The 26,495-nt window shown below is 39.3% G+C and overlaps 1 protein-coding gene across 12 annotated transcripts in view; it reads left to right on the plus strand.

The window, feature by feature from the left end:
* Positions 1 to 2,052: 2,052 nt before the first annotated feature.
* FAM135A (family with sequence similarity 135 member A) overlaps positions 2,053 to 26,495 on the plus strand; it is a 124,401-nt gene continuing 99,958 nt past the window's right edge. For 2 of the 12 annotated variants that reach the window (XM_087438783.1, XM_087438784.1), the window contains exons 1-4: positions 2,056 to 2,208; positions 3,658 to 3,747; positions 20,069 to 20,157; positions 21,610 to 21,725. In XM_087438783.1, coding sequence (XP_087294909.1) covers positions 21,649 to 21,725 — 77 coding nt within the window. In that variant the 5' untranslated portion in view covers positions 2,056 to 2,208; positions 3,658 to 3,747; positions 20,069 to 20,157; positions 21,610 to 21,648. Of the gene's footprint in view, positions 2,209 to 2,675; positions 2,992 to 3,318; positions 3,748 to 11,610; positions 11,732 to 20,068; positions 20,158 to 21,609; positions 21,726 to 26,495 lie in introns of those variants that run through there. The other 10 variants (XM_087438782.1, XM_087438778.1, XM_087438785.1 and 7 more) reach the window with 10 other exon arrangements.

Here is a 26,495-nt window from a genome sequence, read left to right on the forward strand (position 1 = left end):
AAGAATAATTTCCAGGAAGTCTTGTCTAAATCTCTAGGTTAAGTGCTCCTCTTCTAGGCTCCCAAACAACCTCACGCCTACCCGTCTTAACTCTTGAGCACAGCTTATTGACATTAAGGTGCCTGTCTCCCCTACCAGATCGTAAACTCCCTCAGAGTTGCGACTACTCTTAATCCTCATTATACCGGAGTACCCAGTACAATGCTTGGCACACGCTGAATAGGTACTCAAAAATACTAGTTGAATTGATCTTTCCTTGAAATCTTTCAAAGCTCACCATGATCTGACCTTTTCTTCTCTGGCCTTTCGATCCCCAAATTGTGGCATCAAATTGCTCTTAGTTTTAGTTCTGCGCAAAGATCAGTTTCTCATTGCATAGTTTTGTTCAAGCGATTCCTTTCCTCTTATATCCTCCACCCCTCGAATATTCCATTTTATTAACTCTCTGGAATCATTTTCTCCTGGAAGTCTTCCCTGACTCATGACCTTTCCCAACCTAAGTTGGATTCGTGCTCCTCCTCTGAGCTCCAGTAGTTCCCTGTGCACCTGTCTCTGCACTACACACATCACATCATAAGGTCACTATGCAAACAGTCCACTTAAGTTCTGTGTTATTGCTGTTGGTATCCTCCAAGAGTGGTACACTGTCTGGCGCATAGATGTGTTAAAGTGTGATCTGAATAAAAAGAACACATAACAGGGAAAGAATCTCCGCACAGGGTGTATTTTAGGGAAGGCATAGATGTCGAAATGCAAATAATTGGATATTGAGTATATTTTCCTAACAGACAGAACTAAAAGAATAGAAAAAGGCTTTCAATTTTGAGGCTATAATTCAAATTACAAAACAAACAATAAAGGCCCTTTTGAGAAAGGATAGTAAAATGAAATTTGGCTATTAAAAACAAGACATATTAGGAACCAGAAAGAAGCCATTCACGCAAATGCCAATAGACTGGTGATCACAGGATAACAGGGCACTTAGAATCATTTTAACAACACATACTAAGGTGAAGAAAAACCAGAGGCTAAATTATATTCAAAACCTGCCCCCGCAAATGGCCTAACCTACAAGGCATCACCATTATTCCCAAATCAGGGCACGAAGCTTTTTCTTTCCAATTTATTTTTATTGTAAAGTATACATGACATAAAATCTACCATTTTAACCACCTTTAAAAGTACAGTTCAGCGCCATAAGCTCACTCGTGCTGTTGTACCAGCCGCACCACCACCCAAGGTCCCAATGCACTCGCACACACGCCGCCGCCGCCACGTTTCCTTCCTTTCGTCCACTTCGCTTCAGGAACGCACTGAGCTCGAGGCACCACCAAAGGTCCTGCTGGGTTGGACTTAGAAACCGGGATGAGGGGAGTAAATCGCTGTGGGGTTATCCTTCACGGGCTGTCCAAATCGCAGGCTTCTGCTAACGGAATGTGAGCGCTCAGGACCCCCCTGGGTCGCCCCTCCCGCCGCCCGTCTGGGCATCAGAAACCGAGCAGCAGCCAGAGCAGCACCGCACCCCTGCAAACACGGGACCTCCCGTCGGCGGCGGGCGCGGCCAGCGTGGACCCCGCGGCGCCCTTCCCGCGGCGCCGCTGGAAGCGCGGACCGGCTCCCGCGAGGGCCGGCTGCGCTCTTTTGACCCTCCTCGGGCGCCCTACCTCCAGCGCGGGCCGCTCGGCCCGCGCTCGCTCCCTAACCCTGCAGCCGGCGCTTCCACGGGGCCTCGCGCTCTGGATTGACGCAAAGCTCCCGTTCTCGCGGGAACTGGGGCGGGAGCCGAACCGTGCGGACAAACCTCTGGAAATCTCGGTCGGCGCTGGAGCCAGAGCGGCGGCTGAGGGGCCGGGAGGAGGGCGCGGGGCGGGGCACCGAGCTCGGAAAGGGCGGGGCCCAGCCGCGAGAGGGGAGGGGACAGGCAAGGGGCGGTGAGAGGGCCCGGGGGCGGGGCCGCGGACCTGAGTAGCGCAGGTAGCGCGGCCGGCGGGTCGCGGGCGCGGGGCACTGCGCATGCTCGCGGCCGCGCTGGGCCGGGCGCCGAGCGGCGGTGACGAGCGGGTCCTTGGCGGCGGCGGTTGCGGGCGCCCGATGGCGATGTGAGCGGCCGCGGCGGGATGGTGCTGAGCCGGGCCGGGCCGTCTTCCTCCAGCAGGACCGCGGGCGCCGGCGTCCCACAGGCGGCGGAAGGGGCCGCGCCGGGGAGAGGTGAGCTGCACTGTCCCCTGGTCCCCGGCTCGCGACACCCGCCACCCTGCCGTCCCCGTTCCCACGGGCGCAGGAAGCGGCCGCCGCCTCGTCCCTCTCGCCCGCTGCTGCGGCGGAGCCCGGCCCCGGCCCGCGGGGGTCGGCGGGACGGCTGTCGGGCGTCCTCCCGGTGCGACCCGGCTCCCGCCGCCCCGCCCTCGCCCCCGCCCCCGCCCCGCGACTCTGCGAGCCTCACCCCGTGCCCGGCCCCGGCTGCATCCTCGGCCCGCCTCCGCCCGCGGGCGCCGCGCCCTCGCCGTCCTCCCGCGTGCCCCGGCGCCCGCGGTCCTCCCGCTCCCGTGGCTTCCCGGGTGCGTCCCGGGCCGGCCCTTCCCGGCGCCCCCGCCCGCGCCCGCCGGGCGTCTCGCCCTGGCCTCTGTCACTGCCTTCTCGGCTCTCGTGCCCTCTTTTCCCCCTTGGGTGCTCCGTCCTGGGTCTCTTTGTTGGTTCTGGTTTGTGTGCGCTTCAGCATCGCGGCGCGCTGGAGTTCATCCCGCGCCCACCTTGCCCTCGGAGGCCTCGCTGCCTCTCGCGGTCCCTGCTTCATCGCTTTCCGCCTGGTGGCCCTGTCCTCACGTCCTTTTCCGTGCTGATCCCATTTCTAGTGTCTAATCTTGTTTGGTTTTTCTCTAAAACTGTTTTTTCTGTTTGTATAGATCGAGCCTCTTGACTTCAATCAGTTTGTTTGACTTTTTATTAAATCTCTGAAGAGTTGCAGTCTCTTCTGCTTTCTACCTGAGCTAGGTATCCACTCAGTATTCTTAGTGTAGCTTCCAGTTTAATAAAATCTCTCTCCTTTCTTCCTTGACTGGAAATATCATCAAAGGAGTGACAGTAGCAGTAAACCTGTTACACTTACTGACTGAAGCTTTAACGTTTAAGAATTATGTTTACCTGACATGCCAGGAGAAGCATCCTGAGTACAGACTGGATGCAAATATGAAGGGTTAAGATTTGTTAAAGGCTGACCTACAAACATAAGGTTAAAATTTGGAAATTTTATTGTCCTCCAGTAAATATAGTTGTCCAGGAGCTAACCTTAAATGAAATTTAACAAATTTTATTTTATAAAATTCATTATTAATTTGATGTTTTATATATTTACTATTGCAACTGATTGCATCATTTTCCTGAGGGTCTCTGTTCTCTTTAATAAATGCTGACAATTTCTACTAACTTAAGAATAGAATTAGTGTGCTTACTGAAGGACAAATATGTGAAAACAGAAGTATTAAATTTTTGAATTGGGTGGAAGAACTTTCTGAACAGTTTTGGAGGTTTTTCCTCCCATTTCATTGTGGTCAAGATTTGGCTTACATAAAACCTCTCTCTATAAATAATGGTATAGTATCTTATTTTGAAGGCATCTGCTGAAGCAGTTACTTTCAGTGAAGTTTGCCTTTATTCTAGGGTTGAAGATCAACTGGATTATGTATTTCGTTCTGGAATCTCAAAGCAGTCCACAAACAGTAAATTCTTCCTTAACGTTGTCTGTGTCAGGTAGGAATTAAATTTTTCTGTTTCTGTTGTGCAGAAGGGAAACACCAAGGCAAAAAAAGTGTAGTTTCTCACTCAAAGTGCTATTAGAGGTAAAAGTAGAAGCAGATACAGTTTAGGATCTGATGTCATTAAACCACACCTCTTTTGGAAGAACTAGCAATTATTGTGTATGCTAGGAGGTGATGAACTCCTCAGCTTTTAAGATATTTTAGAAATGATTTTTCCAATGCAAATAGAGATAACTGCTGCTTTTGAAGGAAACTTTCCCACCTTTCAAAGGCAAGTCTTTCTATTTTAGGTAACTATTTATTTAAAAAGTAAATACCTACAAATTCTTTTTGGTATTTTTAGTGAGTTCATTCTGTGCTCCTAGAAATTAAAATAAGGATTCATGGTGGACAGCAAGCATAGGACTAGAAGTCAGAAGATCTGAACTCTTATGATGACTCAGGACATTAGTTTGTAGAAACCACTTAACCTCTATACCTGGGTGTCTCTACCTGTAATATGTGGGTAAAAAGGTGGCCACCCAGTAATCTTTCAATAGTAAAGTAAGCCTTAGTAATTTAAACATGCTTAGGGCCACCACAGACAAAAATTGCTATGTGAATACTTAATTTCTATCTCTTCTAGACGGTATAGTAAGAATATAATTGAATGCTTAAATCACAGTTCAAACTGGAGTTTAGATTTTTTTAAATTTCATACTTCTGTGAAAAGTCTAGTCAAATGCTGTGAGCTGAGGACCAGCTTAGATTAATGTTCATATGCGGTGAAACAATGCTGCAGCGTTCGGTGTGCAGAACAGACGTCCTCTTTGTTGGCCAGGATTCCACACTGGAAGGAGCTGTAAGAATTACATGTGTGTCTTTGGTTACCTTCCTAATTTTCTGTTGTCTTGTACTTTAGGTTTCTTCACTGTAGATATAAAAACCCTCAAGAGTGGGGGGTTTTTTGGGGATGAGAAAGGGCAAAGATTTCCTTTGTTTTGATTCTAGGTATTGAGGAAAAGCTGCTTAAAAGCGAGTATTATGATCTGTACATGTGTGTATTTGAATAAATGGGTGGAGATGGGAGCATAAAGATTTGAAATGAGTAGTGTTTTGTTTTGTTTTCTTGAGTTATTTGTCAGGAAGAAAGTTTAGAAATGAATAAGAATAAGAAGCAGAGTGGTAATATAGAAAAAAGCATTTGTAATGGACCCAGTGGTTTTTAGAAAAGTTATAATTATAGCATAGGGTGTTGGGCAGGTCTAGATTTTCAGAAGGAATAGAGTGAAACAACCCCACAGTGGGTTTCACCATTTTGTTTTTGAAGATGATCTTTTTTCAACAAGTACATACTTAGTTATCGATAATGTGCTAAATTTAATAAAAACTAGCCTCTTTTTCCTTAACAGGAATATAAAGGTGTCAGGCATACTATACCATTAAGAGATCTCCTGACTTGAATTATGCCTTAAGTTCTTGGTTCTTACTTTGATGAAACAATCTTTATGAACCACCTCTCAACCAAAAATGTGTTCTGAGAACGTTATAGTATATTTCCTTTGATGGGACTAGGTCTCCTCAGACCATCCATAATATAGAAAGTATTTCTAAATTATATTGTCAATATAGAATCTATTATTGATAGTATTGTGGAACGTTTCTGTTAAGTGTTATGAAATGTCCTTTTGCTGCAGTTCTTAATATAATCTGAACTAGAAGTATTCCTTCTTTGAAATCCCCTGGAAGTTGCCTTATAGGATGCAGCTGCTTCATTCATGATTGTTTTTAGAGCAGTGGTAGCTCTGACATCTGCTCTTTGATGTCTTCAAGTTGCCAGTAAGTCCTGGGCTTCTGTTGGAGATACTGCTAACTGTCGGTGTCTCAGCAGCGAGGTCAGGGCTTATTGACAGTCACAGTTGAAGACCTTGGGATCTGGAACTCCCTTTGCCATCACTTTTGTCTTTTGGAATTGAGAACCCCAGATTTTAAAACCATCCTCATTCTTCCTCAAGTTTACTTTAAGACTGAAAGTTAGTTATTTTCCTTAGGCAGATAAGGTTAGAATGTAGGCTGTCACCAGTCCCGTTCTATAAAATTAATGACTATTTTATGTCAGAGTATAATAGCATATAATATAATGCTTGCCACGGGCCCCATTTTGGTAGAAGAGTTCTGAAATAGTCCTCCAGGTAGGGAGAGCCAAAGAAATGTCCATAAGGAGTGAAATCAGTAGAAAAATTCTTTGAATAGAGAGTTGAAATATTCACTGTCTTGTTTTTTCCCTGGTTTTCCCAATACCTAAGATCTTACTTGGAAGCCAGCTCTTCTCCTTTTAAGGTCAGATGGCCTATAAATGAAAATATTTTCAAGCCATGCAATTGAAACTTACAGTAATAGCCTATTTAGTTGAGTTGTGTTATTTTGAATAGACATTTCCTTGAGTGAAATCATATTTAAAAATTGAGATAAAATCATGTCAGCTGTTTATTGAGCACCATGCACCAAGTGCCGTGCTTAGCGCTTTGTGTATATATATTATCTTTTTAAGCCTTGCCTTTTGACCTAGGAATTATAAATATTATTTCCATTTGAGGAAACTGAGGTTTAGCAAGTCTGAATTAGAATCCAGGTCTGTCTGGCATCAAAGTTACTGGTAGACTAAAGAAAACAAGAAAGCATAGGCTGTTAAGAAAACTCGTTTGTTTCTTAGAATATTTTTCAGAACAGATTGTAATTGTTTTTGTTCTAGTTCTGAGCTTTGTTCTCTGTTGAGATAACCAGTAAGATGAAATGTTTTAAGGAATGCTGGGCAGATCCCTGAACTAGGTAGTAGATGGTGACTGTGGTTCTTTCTGAATTTCTCTTCATGTTAAAAGAAGTAACTAGTTTTTGGTAATTTGGGCTATTCTGGGATTTTTACTAATGTGATATATTCAAAGGCATTCTGTATTATGTTACCGGCAGGTTTATTTTATGGTGTAGATGTGTCCCTGAAAAGTTTATGTGAGCCGATTTTAAGAAATCCTATTTTCCCATTGTCCATATAATGTCAGAGTTAGCTTTCATTAAGTGTCCCATAATGAGCAATGAAAGTTCTTTCTCTGTTTCTTTACTTCATTCTCATACAGTAAGTCAACCATGGAAATACTCTCAGAAGTTGCTAACGTTCCTTTTATGTTATGTTTAAAAAATATTTTTTCTATGGATTTTCTATCATATAGAAATTATGATATCACAGTTATCCAAAATTAACACTGTTCTGTTTTAAGAGTGCTTACTTAATTTAAGTGTCAGTTCTAAGATTAGTAATAATATATTTCTCTTTTATTAGACAACTGTTTAAACCCAAATTTTAAAGAAATTAGAAGAGAACAGGGCCAGCCCCATGGCTTAGCGGTTAAGTGTACGCGCTCTGCTACTGGTGGCCCGGGTTCAGAACCCTGGGCGCGCACCAACGCACCGCTTCTCCGGCCATGCTGAGGCCGCGTCCCACATACAGCAACTAGAAGGCTGTGCAACTATGACATACAACTATCTACTGGGGCTTTGAGGGGGGGAAAAAAAAAAAAGGAGGAGGATTGGCAATAGATGTTAGCTCAGAGCTGGTCTTCCTCAGCAAAAAGAGGAGGATTAGCACGGATGTTAGCTCAGGGCTGATCTTCCTCACAAAAAAAAAAAAAAGAAATTAGAAGAGAACAATGCCTTTAAAACTTCAGATTTTGTGTTTTTGGGTGTAGGATATGAGAAATTTGAGGATTTCATAATTAGAGAATAATGTTAACTACATGGAAAATTGAAGATAGTTAATTTATAAAAGTGTAATTATTTTTTCATTAATGTTGCATTCTGATTTCAGTTTTTCTTTTAGTAGGGGCATATCTGTCTCATGGCTTGATGATCGTTGCATCTATTTCCTATAACAATTCAGGTGTGAATGTTAGAATTATGCAAGTTTAAATACATGCCATGGAGTTTGACATATTTGAGGGTTTTGTCCTTTCTCCATTATTTCCTAACTGTGTGACCTTGGATAAGTTATGTAAACTTTTTGCTCCTTAATTTCCTCACCTGTAAAATGGCGTAATAATAGCTGTTTCAGCTGTTTATGAAAATTAAATGAAATAACATAGTTAAAGCTACTGGTATAAGAGTAGGTGCTCCAAGAAGTTCTGCGTGTCTGTCTTGGGTTCCTATTTGTTATTGCCATTTGGTCTATATTTGGTATCAACAGGGAAATATATAGATTTTTAAAATATAGTTTGTCTATCAAGCTATTCTCACTGTCTTTCCTTTGGAAGATCTCCCTCTTCTCCTCTCCCCAAAAGAGAATAATTCAGTACTGTATTCTCTTCTCAAATATTTCTGTAGTTTGTGCAGCGTGGCACATAGCTGGCCCTCAGGAGTTCATTTTGATGTGTGAAGAGTGGCAGCAAAAGTTTCTAGACCAGTGATTTTCTTACTTTACATGTCCCCTCTACTGTAATGATTCTGATACCGTGTCTTTGCTGTGAATCACTTTTTAAGATGAGAAATGCTTCTGATGAAGGTGTCTTGTGTATGTGAATAATTGTGAAGGCAAAAAGAAGGTTAAAAGCTGTCTGAGTTGGTGGTGATCTTCAAGTCAGGCAAGTGACAGTGGCCTGGCGATTTTAGAGCAGGATATAATCCAGTGACTTAGCATGTTTAGCCCCTGAAGAGGGAGCTTACAAAGCTGGATGAGGTGTCAGGGCCTCAGCCAATCAAAAAGGGAACTGAATGTAAATCAAGAAATAAGATCATAGCTCAGATATTTAGACTGAACCAACCAATGCAGACTTAACCAAATTAGGTCGCCAGAATCACACCAGGTAGCAGGGTTAGAGATGCAAGACTAATCCAGGTGTCACTGGCTGACTGTTCTCAGTTTATTACTGTCTGGTGTGACTTGGTCAGGATTAGCTCAAAGCCCGTAAGGGGCCGAGCCTGTGTGGATCGGAGTTCTGCCTTGCCCTGGGTGAGCGGGACTTAGGAAAGGTGGCAGCTGAGCACACCTTCTCCCAAGAGACCCATCTTCCTATTTTCCTTGGTTTGCCTCAGAACTTGGCTGTTACAAGAATCTTTTATTCTCTACAAGGTTATGAGAACAGCATTCTGAAGGCTTCTAGGGGTGCCCCTATTTTGGGCTTCCTCCTTATTCATTGGAGAAAGGCCCGGGAAAGTGGAGCCAGAATTGGCTAGCTAGTATTAAATGGATTGAGTTAGCCTCCTCCTTTGTTCCTGTCATGTTCCCATTTACCTACTTGAATTTAACTGTACGTGTTAGATGCTCTTCCTTCTGTTGGTCGCAGATCCCAAATGTCAGTCTCAGTCCCCCATGTCTGTCATAGTGTGAGCCCCTCATCTAGTTGGGCTTGAATTCGATGTTTCTTTATTTGGTTTCAGTTCCTGTATGTCTGTCATAATGTCAGCTGCTCACTATGTTGACTGTGAACATTTGAAGATGTGTATATTTTTTGGACAGTATGGCCCCTAAATGCAAGTTTACAACGTTAGCTAGTGTTCAGCTGAAGAAACAGTGATTTTTTTTCCTAAAGCTGGAAGAGAAAGTGAATGTGTTTTACTCGTTGAGAAATGATATATTGATTGCCAACATGGAGCCTTTGTAAGGGATTTTTAAGGGTAAGTTGGTCCGTAGGTGGTTTTTGCCTTATGTGGTGTCTTTAGTACCTAACTTATACATAAGATTGGGCATCATTAGTTGGGACTGTCAGTATTACAGGCTCTGAACCCATTTGTCCCAGGGCTGCTAACTTGGGAATGGAATTTTGAAGCTGGAGCTGTTGACTCCATAATTGATAGAAGTGGTCCCTTTATTCCTTAGGTTGACAAAGGGAGTGTCTGGAATCTCCAGTGTGTTCAACTGCTTTACCCTCTGCCTTAGGAGAAAGAACACCCTCAGAGCATCTATTTTGGATCTCATAGTTGAAGAGTCAGGACTGTTAGTTCTTTGATTTTTGTGAGAGGATCTGATCATCCCTTGTGGTTTCCAGTCTATCTTCAGGAACCTCTGAGCCGTGCGTCTTAGTTTCAGATGTTTCCGCATCCTCTTTTAGGTATCTGAAACACTCATGAATTCAGACCGAGTTCAGATTGATTAGCTTTTGTTTTAGGATCAGTGTACATAATGTAGGAGCATCTCCCACATGTTTTGGGATATCCATGCCTGGACTTCCCTTTGTGGATATTGGAAGTCTCTCAGCTGATCTGGTGGGAGTGAGCGTGCCTGTAGTCTCAGAAGCTATGCATGGTTTTTGTGTACCTAGTGCTATTTCTGGGGCAGTTACTATACACTCCAGCAGTTAAAGAGAAGGTTTGATATTCCTAGACTAAGATGTCCAATAGAAATGTGTGAGATGTGTAATTTAAAATTTTCTACTAGCTACATTTGAAAAAGTGAACATTAACTGGTAAAATTAATTTTTATAATATGTTTTTATAACCCAATATATCTAAAATTTTATTTCAAGATGTGATCAATATAAAAAACATATTAATGAGATATTTACATTCTTTTTCTGTACTAAGTCTTGAAAATCTAGTGTGTACTTTATACTTACAGCTTATCTCCATTAGTATACTACATTTTTAACAGTTAAAGTAAAATATAACTTGTCAAAACAATAAAGTTATGTTTGGTGGAAGAATATTTTACACTACCTCAGTATTTGGATTTAAATTTAAATTAATTTAAAATTAAAAATTCCGCCCCTCAGTCACACTAGTCACATTTCAGTAGTTCAGTAGCCGTGTGTGGTGTGTTGGACAGAGCAGGTCTAGAGGGCCAAGAATGTCTTTCAGATTTACAGGTAACTTTGTTTCTTTGGGAGTAAGCTAACTTTTCCTGAGGTATGAAGAGGTAGTTGTCAGATTGTACTCACTGTCAGGTTTGACTGGCAGAGAAATCCCTTCTCATGTCTAAGAGCGTTTCAGCGTAAGTTTCTCGTTTAGTGTCAGAGTCAGTTCCTGGTTGAGGTTCCCCCCATGGTTCTTGAATTGGGGTTTGTAGTTTACTCAGCAAGGGACCTACAAATGGCCCTGGAAGGAGCCGTGCTTGAACAGACCTCTCAGATTATTCTGTTGAGGCTCCTTGCCAGGGCCAGGAGAACAGAAGGAACAGTTCAGTCTCAGGTAAGTCGGCTGGTTCCCATAGCTTCACAGGCTCGGATTAAAGTGACAGGTTCTGAGCCAGCCGGCAGACTGCGCAGGAGTCTGGTGGGGCAGAGAGTTCCTCGCAAAAGAGTGTGTCCCAGGCATCATCTGGGTAAAAGGAAAGAAGCCCTTCCTTCAACTTTCATTCTTGAAAGGGCAGGCCAGGATTTTTCTGTTTCATGAACGATCCTTTGCCTGATGAGTGGAGTGCCATAAAAAAAGTCAGAGACTGCAAACTCGGAGTTTGCCCTGTAGGCGCGTTTGGTTGGAACTACACAAGTTTTGTTTGTTTGTTTTTTAATTAGTTGGAAACATCTAAAATTTAGGAGATTTCACTTCTAGAAAAAAATATTTTCAATTTCTTCTTGGAAATGTATAAGCCTCTGATAATGCTGGGCCAGCAAGGATTGGCTGAAGCCAAGTAGGACTTGCTCCCTGTGATGGGAAAAGAGCAGTTTATGAGAAGGTAAACAACCAGGTGCCCTCTCCCTCTGGGAGGCCTCTGAATTTTTCTTTTCTTTCTCGTTTGCCTGCTCCTTTTCCTTTAGCCCCTTCTCCTTTGAATTTTTTCTTCTACTAAAACATAAAAATAAAAATAGTTTTTTTCTGTTTTTTTGAGAGGAGTGAAAAACACATCAGCATCACTCTTAACGTGTCTGTATATGTATTGTATGTTTCTACTTAGGGAATAATCAATAAAAAGGGATGGATTTGAGGAAAATTACACAGCAACAATAGGGAAAAAGCACAGTAGGATACGAGAGGAAGAGTGGAGGAAATTGCTAGCAGATCTTGAACTTACACTGGTAAAGGAATTTTATCATGAAAGTTCATTCATGCATGTCTCTGTTTTCGATATATTAATATAATAATTCCTTTCATCAAGTTGGTTGGGTTTAAATAGAATAATGATGATAGTTAATATTTATGGGATATTTAATGTTAATTTATTAATTGTTCCTTAAATTTTAAATTGAGGGCCCACTGTGTGTCAGGCAATGGTGATACAGCTGTGTACAGACAAGTCAGAAGTTCCTCCCTTCATGAAGCTTACATTTCAGAGGGGAGAAATAATAAGATGGAGATCAGCACTGAGGAAAAAACTAAAGGAGGAAAGAGATAGGGTGTGCCAGGAGAAGACAGTTACTGTTTTAGATTGAGTGGCCAGGAAAGGCCTATCCAAGAAGTTGACCTTTGAGTCAAGACTAGGAGGAGGTGAAGGAGTCAGTCATTTGGATATTTGGGAGGGAAGAGTGTTCCAGGGAACAAATGCAAAGGCCCTGAGGCAGGAATATATTTTGTGTATTTGAGGAATAGCAAGGAAACAAGTGTGATTGGAGTGGGCAGACTGGTAGGAAATGAAGTCAGAAAAATTGTGGAAGATCCAGATTATCTAGGACATCATATGCCCATTGCAAGGCAATTTTACTGAATATGATAGGAAGCCAATGAGGGTTTGGAACAGAGGAGAAAGATACAGTTGAAATTATTTTCAAATAATATATATTATTATATAACATTATAATATATTATTATATATAACATATAATTACAACTAGTATATATGTAATATATTATATAATATAAAGGATCATCTGGCTGATTTTCTGAAAATAGCCTGAATGGAGGATATATTCGTTAGGGTACAGATTAGGTGTAGTTTCTGTAACAAAGAGTTATAAGACAAAGTCTGAGCAGTCTAGGTAGGTAGGACAGCTGTGTTCCGTGAAACTGTTTAGGAATCCAGAATCTTTCCATCTTTTTGTTTTACCATTCTTCAGGGTTTTGTCATTTTCTCTGTTGTCAAAACTAGGTCACTATCAAGAAGATATTCCAGCCTGTAAAAAAGCAAGCAGATGAAGTCCAGGGCAAAAAACCTTAGCCATACCTTGTATCTCTTGCATTTCTGAGCTTATAGTAAGTGTTCAGTAAATGTTTGAATGGATGAATACCTGTTTTATATCTGAGTAAGTTAAGGCATAGAGACTTAACTAAACCTGACTGAGTCAGAACTGGAACAAGATCTCAACCTTGCACACAAGAATATATATACAGGAGAAACTATCTTACATAAGAGGTTATTTCCCTGAAATGGGCCATATCTTATATAAAGGTAGCATTGTTTTTATCTCCTTAGAAATAGTTACTATAAAATCTTTTGACATGATTATTAAGGTTTGGAATAGCAGTTATAGAAGGTGGTAAAGTCTACGTCTTTATGATGGAGAGAAGAAAAATGTCTATGAAGAAGAGTGAACATGGTCTATTCTAACATTTTTAAGTACCTAAATTAATTATATTAAGGATAAAAGATTTTTTTTTAATTGAAGCAATAAATATTTGGAGTGTGAAAAAAAAAACTGTTCATAGCATATCCAGGCAACCTTTTTTGTCAAAGTGTTTTAAATGGCTCATAGCATTGTGTGTGTCTGTGTGTGTGTGTGTGTGTACCTACACACATTTTATATATATATATATATATATGTATATATATAAAATTTCAGAAATCACTTATTCTGCCAGGGCGCTATTTAAAAGTGGTGAGTCCTACTCTTAAAAATTAATAAGCTTATGATGTTTTGGGTATTCATGAATATTGTTTCTGAACCGCTGGACTAAGGAAGTACTCTTCTGAGTGACATCATCATCGTGGCAGCATGAGAGGATCCCTTGTCTCTCCCCTTCAGTCTGTAGCAAGTAAAACATCCATAACCCAACAGATAGTACATTGCACAACGTACCAGGGCACTGGAGAGATCCACACATTGGGACATAGGAAGGTGGGTGGTTTGGAGCACATAGAGGAGGCCAAATGGGGGAACAGCAGAAGCAGAGCCCAGGACCCTGGATCCCTGGCTGTGGCGGCTGAGCTAGCCTCCCCCAGCCCCAGAGAACGTGGTGGGCAGCAGCAAAGGTGCATGTGTGAATCCAGCCAGCCAGCTGTGGTGGCACCCATGGCCACAGAAGGTGGAGCAGCAGCAGAGATGGAGCCTCAAGATCCTGGCCACAGCTCAGAGCCTTGTAGCAGTAGAGGAGGCACACAGCAGACTCCGACATCCCAACCGCAGCAGTGCCTGCGGCCATAGAGTAACAGGCAACAGCAGAGGCAGTGACCTGTGAACCTGGCTCCCCACCTGCCCCCTCTCCCCACCACAGTGGAGCTTCCGACCCAGGTGATCCTGGATGTGGCTGGGGCATCAGCCATCCCTGTGCCCCCGGCAGCAAAGCCAGCAGCTGCAGCGACACCAGGAACAACAAAGCATCAGTGACCCCCAGAAGCACAGAAGGCAACAATGAGAGTACGAGCAGCACCCCGAATAGAGGCAGTGGAAGGTAAAAACATGCATGTCCTCAAATATAACCAGAAGCAGCTTGGGTAAGAGAAACCAAAAACTGGTGCTATAGCACCACCTAATGAAAAAGGAAAGAATGGCTTCTAATCTCCAGTAGATTGAAAAGTTTGAATCAAAACAAACAACACTATACCTAAATAGGAAATGTGTTTGCTACGACAAATGCATGGACAGAGGAATAACTGAGAAAGCACCACAAAAAGCAACAGTAACACGGCATCACGAAGAAATAACAGTTCTCCAGAAACCAAACATAAAGTCATGGAAGATTGTGATCTAACTGATATGGAATTCAAACAAGCTATCATGAAGAAACTCAGCGAGCTACAAGAGAGGCAGTTCAATGAGCTCACGAATAAAACCAATGATACAGAAGGAATACTTTACCAAAGAGACTGAAACTCTAAAAAAGAACCAAACAGAAATTCTGGAGCTAAAGAAATCTATAGATGAGATGAAGAATGCATTCGAAAGCATTAGAAATAGAGCAGACCCTATGGAAGAGAGAATTAGCAAGCTCAAAGATGGAAACCTAGAAATGATGCTTGTAGAAGAGGAGAGAGAACTAAGATTTTTTTTAAATGTAGAAGGTCTACGAGAATTAATCCGACTCCATTAGAAAGGACAACATAAGGATAATAGGTATGCCAGAAAGAGAAGAGAGAAAAGAGCAGAGACCTTATTTAAAGAACTAATAGCTGAGAACTTCCTAAACCTGTGGAATGAATTGGATATACAAATCTGTGAAGCTAATGGAACGTTATCTCAAGTCAAAAAGACCTGCTCCAAGACAGACGATAATAAAACTGTCAAAAGTCAATGACAAAGAAAGAATATTAAAGGTAACGGGGGGAAAATACCAATAACCTATGAGGGAACCCCCGTTAGGCTATCAGCAAATTTCTCAGCAGAAACTGTACAGGCCAGGAGAGAGTGGAATGATATATTCAATATATTGGAAGATTTAAAAACTGTCAGCCAAGAATACTCTGTCCAGCAAAGTTATCTTTCAGATGTGAAGGAGAAATAAAGGCTTTCCCAGACAAACCAAAGCTGAGGGGGTTCATCACCACTAGACATGCCTTATAAGAAATGTTGACAGAAGCTCTCCTACCTGAAACGAAAAGGCAAAATGATACAAAGCTTTGAATAAGGTGACAAATAGAATCAGAAGATTGCAACTCTATATCAGAATAGGTTAGTAAACAATTAGAACAAAGGTTAAAGGGAAAGGAAGTATTAAAAATAACTATAACCACTTTAATTTGGTAACAAACTCACAGTACAGAAAAGGATGATTTGTGACAACAAAAACATAGAAGGGGAAGACGAAAAAGATGGAACCTACATAGGCAAATGATTAGATGATATCAGCAGAAAAAGGACTATCTCATCTATGAAACATTTTATACAAACCTCATGGTAACCACAAAGCAAAAATTCAAAGCAGTCACGAAGCTTAAAAAAAGAGGAAACTGAGAAGCACATCATACAAAACCACCACACTGAAGTGACAGACAGAAACACAAGGAAAAAGAAATAGTGGAAATATAGAGCAACCAGAAAACAAAAGATAAAATGGCAGTATTAAGTACTCATGTATCAGTAATCACACTAAATGTAAATGGAATGAGTTCACCAATTAAAAGACGCAGAATGGCTGGATGGATTAAAAAACAAGACCCAACAACATACTGCCTCCAGGAGACTCATCTCAGCTTTCAAGACAAACATAGGCTCAAATTGAAGGGATAGAAGATGATACTCCAAGCAAACGACAACCAAAAGAAAGTGGTGTAGCCATACTTATATCAGACAAAATAGACTTCAAGCCAGAAAAGATAAGAGACAAAGATGGACGTTATGTAATGATAAAGGGAACAAGAAGATATAACATTTATTAATATATATGCACCCAACATAGGAGCATGAAAATCTATAAAGCAACTATTAACTGACCTAAAGGGAGAAATTAATAGCAATACAATAATAGTAAGGGACTTCAACACCCCACTTACGTCAATGGCTAGATCATCCAGGCAGAAAATCAACAAGGAAACATCAACCTTAAATAAAATGTTAGATCAGATGGACTTAATAAAGATAAAGAGAACATTCCATCCAAAAGCAGGAGACTATACATTCTCAAAGATAGACCGTACGTTGGGAAACAAAACAAGTCTTAATAAATTTAAGAAGATTAAAATCATATGAAGCATCTTTTCTGACCACAGTGATGTGAAACTAGAAATCAACTATAAGAAGAAAGCTGGAAAAGTCACAGATATGTGGAGACTAAACAACGTGCTACTTTACAACTATTGCATCAAAGAAAAAATCAAAAAATACGTGGAGACAAATGAAAATGAAAACACAACATACCAAAATCTATGGGATGTGGCAAAAGTGGTACTAAGAGGGAAGTTTACAGCAATACAGGCCTACCTCAAGAGACAAGAAAAATCTCAAATAAACTATCTAACATTACACCTAGAGAACACCTAGAAGAAGAAGAACAAATGAACCCCAAAGTCAGTAGAAAAAAGGAAATAATAAAAATCAGAGGAGAAATAAATGCAATAGAGCCTAAAAAGACCATAGAAAAGATCAGTGAAACTAAGAGCTAGTTCTTTGAAAAGATAAACAAAATTGACAAACCTTTAGCTAGACTAAGAAAAAAAGAGAAGGCTCAAATAAAAAAATCGGAAATGAAAGAGGAGAAGTTACAGCAGATACCACAGAAAAACAAAGGATTATAAGAAAATACTGTGAAAAGCTATATGCTAACAAATTGAGTAATCTAGAAGAAATGGATAGTTCTTAGAATCATACAACTTCCTGAAACTGAATCAAGAAGAAATAGAGAATCTGAATAGACTGATCACTAATAAAGAGATTGAAATAGCAGTCAAAAACCTCCCCAAAAACAAAAGTCTAGGACCAGACGGCTTCTCTGGTGAATTCTACCAAACATTCAAAGATTTAATACCTATCCTTCTCAAACTCTTCCAAAAAATTGAAGAGGACGGGACGCTTCCTAACTCATTCTATGAGGCCAACATCACCCTGATACCAAAGCCAGAGAAGGACAACACAAAAAAAGAACATTACAGGCCATATCACTGATAAACATAATTGTAAAAATCATCAACAAAGTATTAGTAAACTGAATGCAACAATATATTAAAATGATTATACATCACGATCAAGTGGGATTTATTGGCATTCATCAACATTTGTAAGTAAATCAGTCAGGTAAAATAGAGACCACATTAACAAAATGAAGAATAAAAACCATAGGGTCATCTCAATAGATGCAGAGAAAGCATTTGACAAGATTCAGCATCCATTTATGATAAAAACTCTTTATAAAATGGATGTAGAAGGAAAGTACCTCAACGTAATAAGGCCGTATATGACAAACCCACAGCTAACATCATACTTAATGGTGAAAAACTGAAAGCTATTCCTCTAAGAACATGAAAAAGACAAGGATGCCCACTCTCATCACTCTTATTGAACACAGTATTGGAAGTCTTAGAGTAATTAGGCAAGAAAAAGAAATAAAATGTATCCAAATTGGAAAGGAACAAGTAAAACTGTCACTATTTGCAGATGACGTGATCTTATATATAGAAAACCCTATAGAATCCACTAGAAAACTGTTAGAAATAATACATGAATACAGTAAAGTTGTACGGTATAATATCAACATACAGAAATCAGTTGTGTTTCTATACACTAACAACAAACTAGCAGAAAGAGAAATCAAGAATGTAATCCCATTTACAATGGTAACAAAAAAAATAAAATACCTAGGAATAAATTTAACCAAGGAGGTGAAAGACCTGTACATTGAAAACTAAGACGTTGTTAAAAGAAATCAAAGACGCAAAGAATTAGGAAAATATTTTGTGCTCGTGAATTGGAAGAATTAACATAGTTAAAAATGTCCATATTACGTAAAGCAATCTACAGATTCAATGCAATCCCTATCAAAATCTTAACAACATCTTTCATTGAAATAGAGCAAAGAATCCTAAAATTTATATGGAGCAACAGAAGAATAGCCAAAGGAATCCTGAGAAAAAAGAACAAAGCTGGAGGCATCTCAATCCCTGACTTGAAAATATACTAGAAAGCTATAGTAATCCAAACAGCATGGTACTGGCACAAAAACGACACACAGATCAATGGAACAGAATTGAGAGCCCAGAAATAAACCCACACATTTATGGACAGCCAGTTTTCAACAAAGAAGCCAAGAACATACAATGGAGAAAGGAAAGTCTTCAATAAATGGTGTTGGAGAATTGGACAGCCACATGCAAAAGAATGAAACTCGGCCCCTATTTTATATCATACACAAAAGTTGACTCAAAATGGATTAAAAAATGTGAATGTAAGACCTGAAACCCTAAAACCCCCAGAAGAAAACAGAGTGCACTCTTTGACGTCAGTCTTAGCAATATTTTTGGATATGTCTCCTCAGCTAAGGGAAACAAAGGAAAAGGTAAACACATGGGACCATATCAAACTAAAAAGGTTTTTGCACAGTGAAGGAAACCATCAACAAAACAAAAAGCCTGCTGATTGGGAGAAAGTATTTGCAAACGGTATATCTGATAAGAGATTAATATCCAAAATATCTAAATAACTCATACAACTCAACAAAAAAAACAACCTGAGTGAAAAAGGTGCAGAGGATCTGAACAGACATTTTTCCAAAGAAGATATACAGATGGCCGACCAGCACATGAAAAGATGCTCAACATTACTAATTATTAGGGAAATAAATGCAAATCCAAACCGCAGTGAGATATCACCTCACACCTGTCAGAATGGCTATTATTAAAAAGATAAGAAATAGCAGTGTTGGAGAGGCTGTGGAGAAAAGGGAACCCTTGAACACTGCTGGTGGGAATATAAATTGGTGTAGCCACAATGGAAAACGGTGTGGAGGTTCCTCAGAAAATTAAAAAGAGAACTGTCGTATGATCTAGCTGTTCCACTTCTGTGTATTTATCCAAAGTATATGAAAACACTAATTTGAAAAGATATATGCAGCCTTATGTTCATTGCAGCATTATTCACAATAGCCAAGACTTGGAAACAGCTTAAGTACCCATCAATGGATGAATGGATAAAGAAGATGCGGTGTATATATACAATGGAATATTAATCAACCATAAAAAAAGATGAAATCTTGCCATTTGTGACAACATGGATGGACCTTGAGGACATTATGCTAAGCAAAATAAGTCAGACGGAGAAAGTCAAATACTGTATGTTTTCATTCATATGTGGAAGATAAAACAACAAGAAACAAACTCAGACACAGAGAACAGATTTGTGGTTACTGGGGGGAGGGGAGTGGGGGAGAGTGACAGAGGTAAAGGGGGACATCTGGACAGTGACAGGTGGCAACTAGACTTTTGGTGGTGAACACAGTGGTGAGTACAGAAGTCGAAATATGATGTACGCCTGAAATGTATATAATATTATGTGTATATGTGACCTCAATTAAAAAAAAATTTAAAAAAGAATACTTTTATTTATTATTGTACTTTGAAGTATACACAAGTGAATCCTTAACAAAGATATAATATTAATGTCGTTGAAACTGTTAACGAAAACAAATCTCTAAAACTTATTCCTAAGCTTTATGGAAGATATAGATCGTTTAGATAAATTGAGATTATTAAGTAACTAATGAAGCATAAGTTTCCTTAAAATAGACTTTTTTATGTCTACTATTTTGTTTGAGATGTTATTTTTTCTTTCTCATAGGGGGAACAATATATTTTAACAAGAATCAGTAACTGAAAGTACAAGATTGGTTATTTAATAATGTTAAAATGAAGTTTTGATCAGCAGAGGTAAGACTGTCATTTTTTTGCATTTAATTCATAATAGATCAGAATATTTGCCAAATTTCCCTGAAGAACTATTTCAAGAACGGTGAAGAGTCTGAGATTTTATCCCACCTGCAAGCTAACAAGTTAGCCTGCCACATTGCCATGGATGTGGGCAGAAGATGTGAGACTCCTGGATCAAAGGAAAGGGTGGTTTATACTCAGAGCAATAGCAGCAGCTAGAATAGTAGGCAACACCTGCATATGAGTAGGTTGTGTTACAGGGGAGGAACCCTGAGCTAAGAGAACCCCAGTCTTTTATAATGGACAGTAAGCCTCCTGACTTATGCCTCAGGGGGAGGCTTTGTCTCGATTCCATGGGACAGTAAACAAATCTGTCCTTTGTTCCTGTATAAGACACTATCTCTGACTTCTAAGACAGTTTGCTAAACATGCATCCTTGAAAAATAGTCTGGAACAAAGGCTTGCAAGAGATGCAGAGACAGGGGACTCGGGAGAATTTTCTTTCAACACTTCCTTCCTCTGAATTGCTTTTTAAAGCATAGGTTATTGATAAAGATAATTGTTACAGGGCTTTTTTGAAATGGTGAAAAGATGGAAACCACTGAAATACACAATAGGAGATAGTTTAAATTATAACATTCATAGTATACTAGTTAATAATTGAAAATAATGTTTTCAAACTACATTTATTGACATAGATGTTCATTAAAAATTAAGTGAAATAAACAGGTTATAAAATGTACATGTGGTTTGATCCCACTTTTATAGAAATTGTACAAATGCACACGTAGGAAGAATATATACCAAAGTATATATTTCAGTGAATACAATTGTGAATGTTTTCTTTTTTACTTGTCTGTATTTTTTTACCCCTTTGAAAATGAATACTTGATGCTTTTGTAATGAGAGGAAAAAAAATTTTTTTTTTTAATTTAAAAAGGAATAGTCATTTAAGAACTTCACCTAACACAGAAAAACCTTCATGTAATCAAATGGGGATTAAAGAATGTTAATTCTCTTTTTGACTCTGGAGTTGCTTTTATGTACAGTATAGAACCAGAAGAGAATAATTAGGTAGCTTAATTTTTTCTTAAAAAGTTACTGTTTTATCTATGATAAAGTCAAGAGTTTCTTTGAGCAATTTGCTGTATTATTTATTATCACATAGATATCACGAAGGGAAACAAATCTTAGAAAAAGCATTCTAACAGGACACATCTTAAATGATAGAGTAGTGCTGTTTGGTAAGTGTATTATTAGTCAGTATATTTGCTAAGTATAGAGTCTCATGCTGGTTAGTTGGGTGAGGCTAAGTTAGGTACACTGAACTCATTTGCTTCGTTATTTTCTGCCTGTGTATCATCCTCTGCAGTGTGTTTACACATTAGTGTTTTGTAAGTTTGAATTTTTGTTGTTGTGCTTCTCACGATTTTTTCCCCTTCTTTAACCAAGGTGCTGTTACCAGGTTTGTCTTCTGAGTATAAATTAAAAATGACTGAAGTTCAAGCAATGGTAGAATTCTCCGTGGAGCTAAACAAGTTCTACAATGTGGATTTATTTCAGAGAGGGTATGTATTTTAATGTGAAAATTATATATTTTGCATAAGATAAAATGTACTGTTTTCATTTAAATTTAATTACATACTTTTGTTCCAGTATATGTAAGAAAAACAATGAGCTATATTCAAGTAGTTATTTTCTCAGAGAAATTTTATTTTTAAATAGATATTTGAGAATTATTCACATGGGTTTAATGATAATGCTGGATGTGTTTATGAATTTGTACAGAGCATTGAGAGGACTTGAATGAAAATGTATACGATCTCATTTCTGCTCTTTAAAAGCTTGTAGTGTATGGGAGAAATAAAATATATACACAGAACAGCTAGGAATACAAAATGATAAACCTTAAAGTAAATATAGGCACTGCCCTAGGAATCAGAACAGAAAGACATGTTTCTGGGTTAGCATGTTAGCAAAGGCATTAGGGAGGGCTAGGATCAAAGCCTGGATAAGACTGAGCTGGGCAAAGGGTAAATGAAACGGCCCTTTTATAGGAGAGAGCGCAGCAAAAACCAAGTCTTGGAAATAGGAATGAATGTGGTATTTAAAGAATATTTAGGAGATGGGATATTCTCTGGGAGAGCTGCAGAAGAAAAGATAGTAAGGGAAGGAGAGGTTGTTTGTGAAGAGCTTTTACTGTCTGAAGAAGAGTTGACACTGGGGATTTGGGTGGACATTGATGGTTTCCACGTAAGGATGAAATTATCCCTATTATTACAGTGAGCGCTTACTAACATGGTGAAGATTGTGATAGATTGATGGTTGTGTAGACGTAGTAGAAGCATAGGGAACAATTTAGAGGTGCTTGTAGTGACTCAAGATAGAAACCTGAAGGTGTGTAGTAAGAGTGGTAGTAAAGGGCTGTGACTGACAGGAGGAGAATGAGAGATTTTCTATTGGTTTTTTTCTTTGGCTTGGGTTGGCTTTGCCATCTTGTTGAAAAAATAATAACAGCTCTGCTCTACTCTGCTCCATGGTCTCTTATCCCTCAGCAGGACAGTCTAGGTTTGTTCTCATGGTAGAAGTAGGAGTCCAAGGAAGAGAGCAGAGGATGCAAGCCCCCTTGAATTGGCACACTTGTTACTTCCACTGCATTCTGTTGGCTAAGCACGTTACAAGGCCAGGCCAGAACTCTAGGTTGGCGGCTCTTTGGCCAGTAAAACTTACTTAAAAACTTGATGGAGTTTCTATATGTCTGATAAAGTTCATTCCATGCGCTGAAACCTACACCCACAATTGTTTTTTGAAACATGACTTCTCTCTAGATGTAATCACTACAATTTGAGGATCAGAATTCTGTGAGATCTTGCCCTTAAACTTTCTAAAAGCCCTTTGACAAACTGAGAATGTCTACTTAGACACTGCCTTAATTCCTTTAGAGATCTTAAAAAAGGGATTTATAGCCACACCCTTGATTTGATCTTTGTCCATGGCGGCATTTTATTTTGAAAACCTTTAGGTTTCAAAACAGTTTTATTTTCCATCCCAGCAAGGCCTGTCCCTCAATATTCCCTCTGAATTCTGCTTGTAAGATGACCAGTTCTTTCTTTAGCTCATGTCTTTCTTACAAAACCTTGTTATACTTAGCTAGGAGCAACCAATTGACATTTTCAGCATTCTGCCTGGAAATTAGCTTGCTTAAGTCCAGAAGTTTCTTAGGTACATTGTCTAACTTCTAAGTTATTGCTGACAGCATATTTACCAAAAGTTTCATCACTACATAACATGGGTTACCAGTTTTTGTCTCCTATAATTTCCTCATTATTTTTCTTGCCTCTGTCACTGTTACTTTGGTCCCAAAGTCAACACCACAATAAGTTTTTGTTATGGTGCACAGCACTTCTAAGGTACTAATTTCTGTATTAGTTATTTATTGCTACAATAATGCAGCTAACAACAAATACAAAGCCTTACTGGCATCACAACAATAAACATTTATTTTTGCTCACAAGTCTGTGGATCAGCTGAATGGTTCTGCTGACGTAGGCTGGCTTGGCTAATCTTTGCTGGGCTCACTCATGAATTCACGGTCAGCTGGCAGGTTGGCTGAGTGCTAGCTGATGCAGAATGGCCTCGCCTGGGTGGACTCAGCTCTGTTTTATGATCTCTCATCCTCCAGCTTATTCTCATGGAGGAGGCATGGTCCAAAGAGAGAGAAAAAAACTATGCAAGAAGACCTTTTAAGATCTAGGCTTGGAACTAGTGCACTGTCATCTTTGCCATATTGTATTGCCCAACAAATCATGAGGCCAGCCCAGATTTAAGAGGTGGGGAACTACACTCCACTTCTCAGTGGATTGCAAGAGGTGTGGATACAGGGATGGGCAAAAAAAAATGGGGACATTTAAAAAATCAATCTACCAAACACTTTAACGTTTTTTGTTATTAATTTCTATGAAGCATTTGGGGGAGTAAATAGTAGGATTTAATGACTGATTCCATGTGGAGGATGATGCTGAGACAGAAAAAGCATTAAAAAATATGTATGTAGAGGTGTGAATTTACATGATGTCTAGGATTACTTTAAAATAGCTCAGCAGAAAGAAAAATACAGATGAGTCAAATATGGCAAAATCTTTTTAATTGTTGAAAATGGGCAGTGGGTATATGAATTCATTGCTCTACTTTTTGCAAATTTGGAATTTTTAATACTAAGAAATTTAAAAGATAATGCTGAAGTTTTATTTATTTATTTATTTTTTCATCTATATATGTATATATGTGTGGCTGTGTGTAAATGCACAGAGGAAGTAAGTTTTTATTTTATTTATTTTTTGTTTTTGAGGATGGTCAGCCCTGAGCTAACCTCTGTGCCAATCCTCCTCTTTTTGCTGAAGAACACCAGCCCTGAGCTAACATCTATTGCCAATCCTCCTCCTTTTTTTTTCCCTTTTTCTCCCCAAAGCCCCAGTAGATAGTTGTATGTCATAGTGGCACATCCTTCTAGTTGCTGTATGTGGCACGCCACCTCAGCATGGCAGGACAGGAGGTACATCGGTGCGCGCCCGGGATGCGAACCCACGCCACCCGTAGCGGAGCGCCCACACTTAACTGCTAGACCATGGGGCCGGCCTCAATACTGAAGTTTTAAATCACAGTGACTTGGACAATATTAGTAATACTGAAGTAAGTGAGGAGGTTGGAGGGGATGACTGTGTGGGACTCAAGAGTAGTTCATTTTGACGTGTTGGGTTTGTGGTGAGATATTCAAGTGGAGATAGTTTCTGTGTAATTGGAGGTTTGGAACTGAGATCAGGATTAAGTGGATTATTGTTCTGTTTTATTTTCAGCTGTCATAAACAGCATACATAATTGGCGCTTCATTAATTTTCAGTTACTCTACAGTCTGGTTTCCCCATCCATTGAGGACTTTGGAAGAATATTGTTATGTTACTGATCTTTCAAAAATCTAATGATTAGAGACTCATTATTTTTAGATATGTGCCTTGACTTGTTTGTTTGTAAGATTATTTTCAAGGAGATAATTCGCTCTTTTTTTCTATTCTGATTTATCTTCTAAATCTTTCCTTATGCCAGTTATTGAGTCCTTACTACCTTTGACATTTTAGCCAGTTAACTTAGAGCTTGTGTTCCGCTGTTAGGTTAAATAGCTGTCAGCTTTGATAGGTAAACATAGGTAAGTAAATTTACCTAAGTTTATATTTAAATATTAAGAAATAAACAATATATTTTCCAATTTGTTTTCTGATATATGAAACAACTGCTTAGGTGACTGAGATGAGAAGCTTAAAAATTCAAGTAATTAAATATTCCTGTGCAATATTTTACTTTGATATTTAAAAAGTAACACCAATAAATATCTTACTGAATGACATTGGAATTATAGCCCAATAAGGATTAAGTGGAAATGGAAGGTGAGGAAATAGTTCTTATGCATGTGTAGTGACGGTCCTTTTCCTGCTCTTCTAAATATTTTTCGTGTTTAATTTTGCCACCATTGTTGTTACATGAGGAAGAAGGGATGAGGCAGTGCCTAGGTGTTAGGCAGGTACGGAAGAGAGAGAACAGGTTACATCTGAGTAAGTTTGTTTTACTATCATTACATTGTTTTTCCTGAATGGTAAACAAAAATCTCAGATACTAACAATCTAAAGAAAAACTAGCTTTGTTTTCATTTTAGTCTATTCTCCTATCTTTTTTTAAATATAATGGATTTGTGAACTCTGAAAACAAAATCGAGATTCTAAAGCATTGATCATAAATTTGATGTTATTAAATGGTATGTGAATGTATGTCTTATAAATGAGCAATATAAATTATCTTGCGATTTTTATAACACTAGAAGTATTTGATTACAAGATGATAGACTTCCCAAATGACTCTATTCAAAATACGTTTGTCAAGAGGGCTCCAAAAGGGGAGGAAATATTGCCTTTTAAGTGCATAGGGAAAAAATGCTATTTGAACACCTGTTCTCAACTGCATAAAGGATAAAAGAATGGGATTAAATTGAAGCTATATGGATTTCAGTTAAGTATTAAACTGGAGGGAACATTTCTTCTCTTTGGAAACCATTGCAAAATTGTTAGAACATCTTTTTCTAGAACTCTTTAGAATAGTGCTATTCAGTTTGTTGTTACTGCTCCAAGGAGAGATGAGGCACTTTTGCCAGAATGTCAGTTAATGCTCTGCTTTCTTCACTGAGAAAATCTCACTATGAAAAAAAAAGCTGGCTGCAGCAGTGGGCTTTGAGATACAGTCGAGTTACTTGATTTCGCTGCAGCTTGATAACAAGACGTCTCCTAGACGTACAG

This window comes from Ceratotherium simum, chromosome 13 (assembly GCF_057802395.1).
Source record: "Ceratotherium simum simum isolate JZ-2026a chromosome 13, ASM5780239v1, whole genome shotgun sequence".
Lineage (NCBI taxonomy): Eukaryota > Metazoa > Chordata > Mammalia > Perissodactyla > Rhinocerotidae > Ceratotherium > Ceratotherium simum.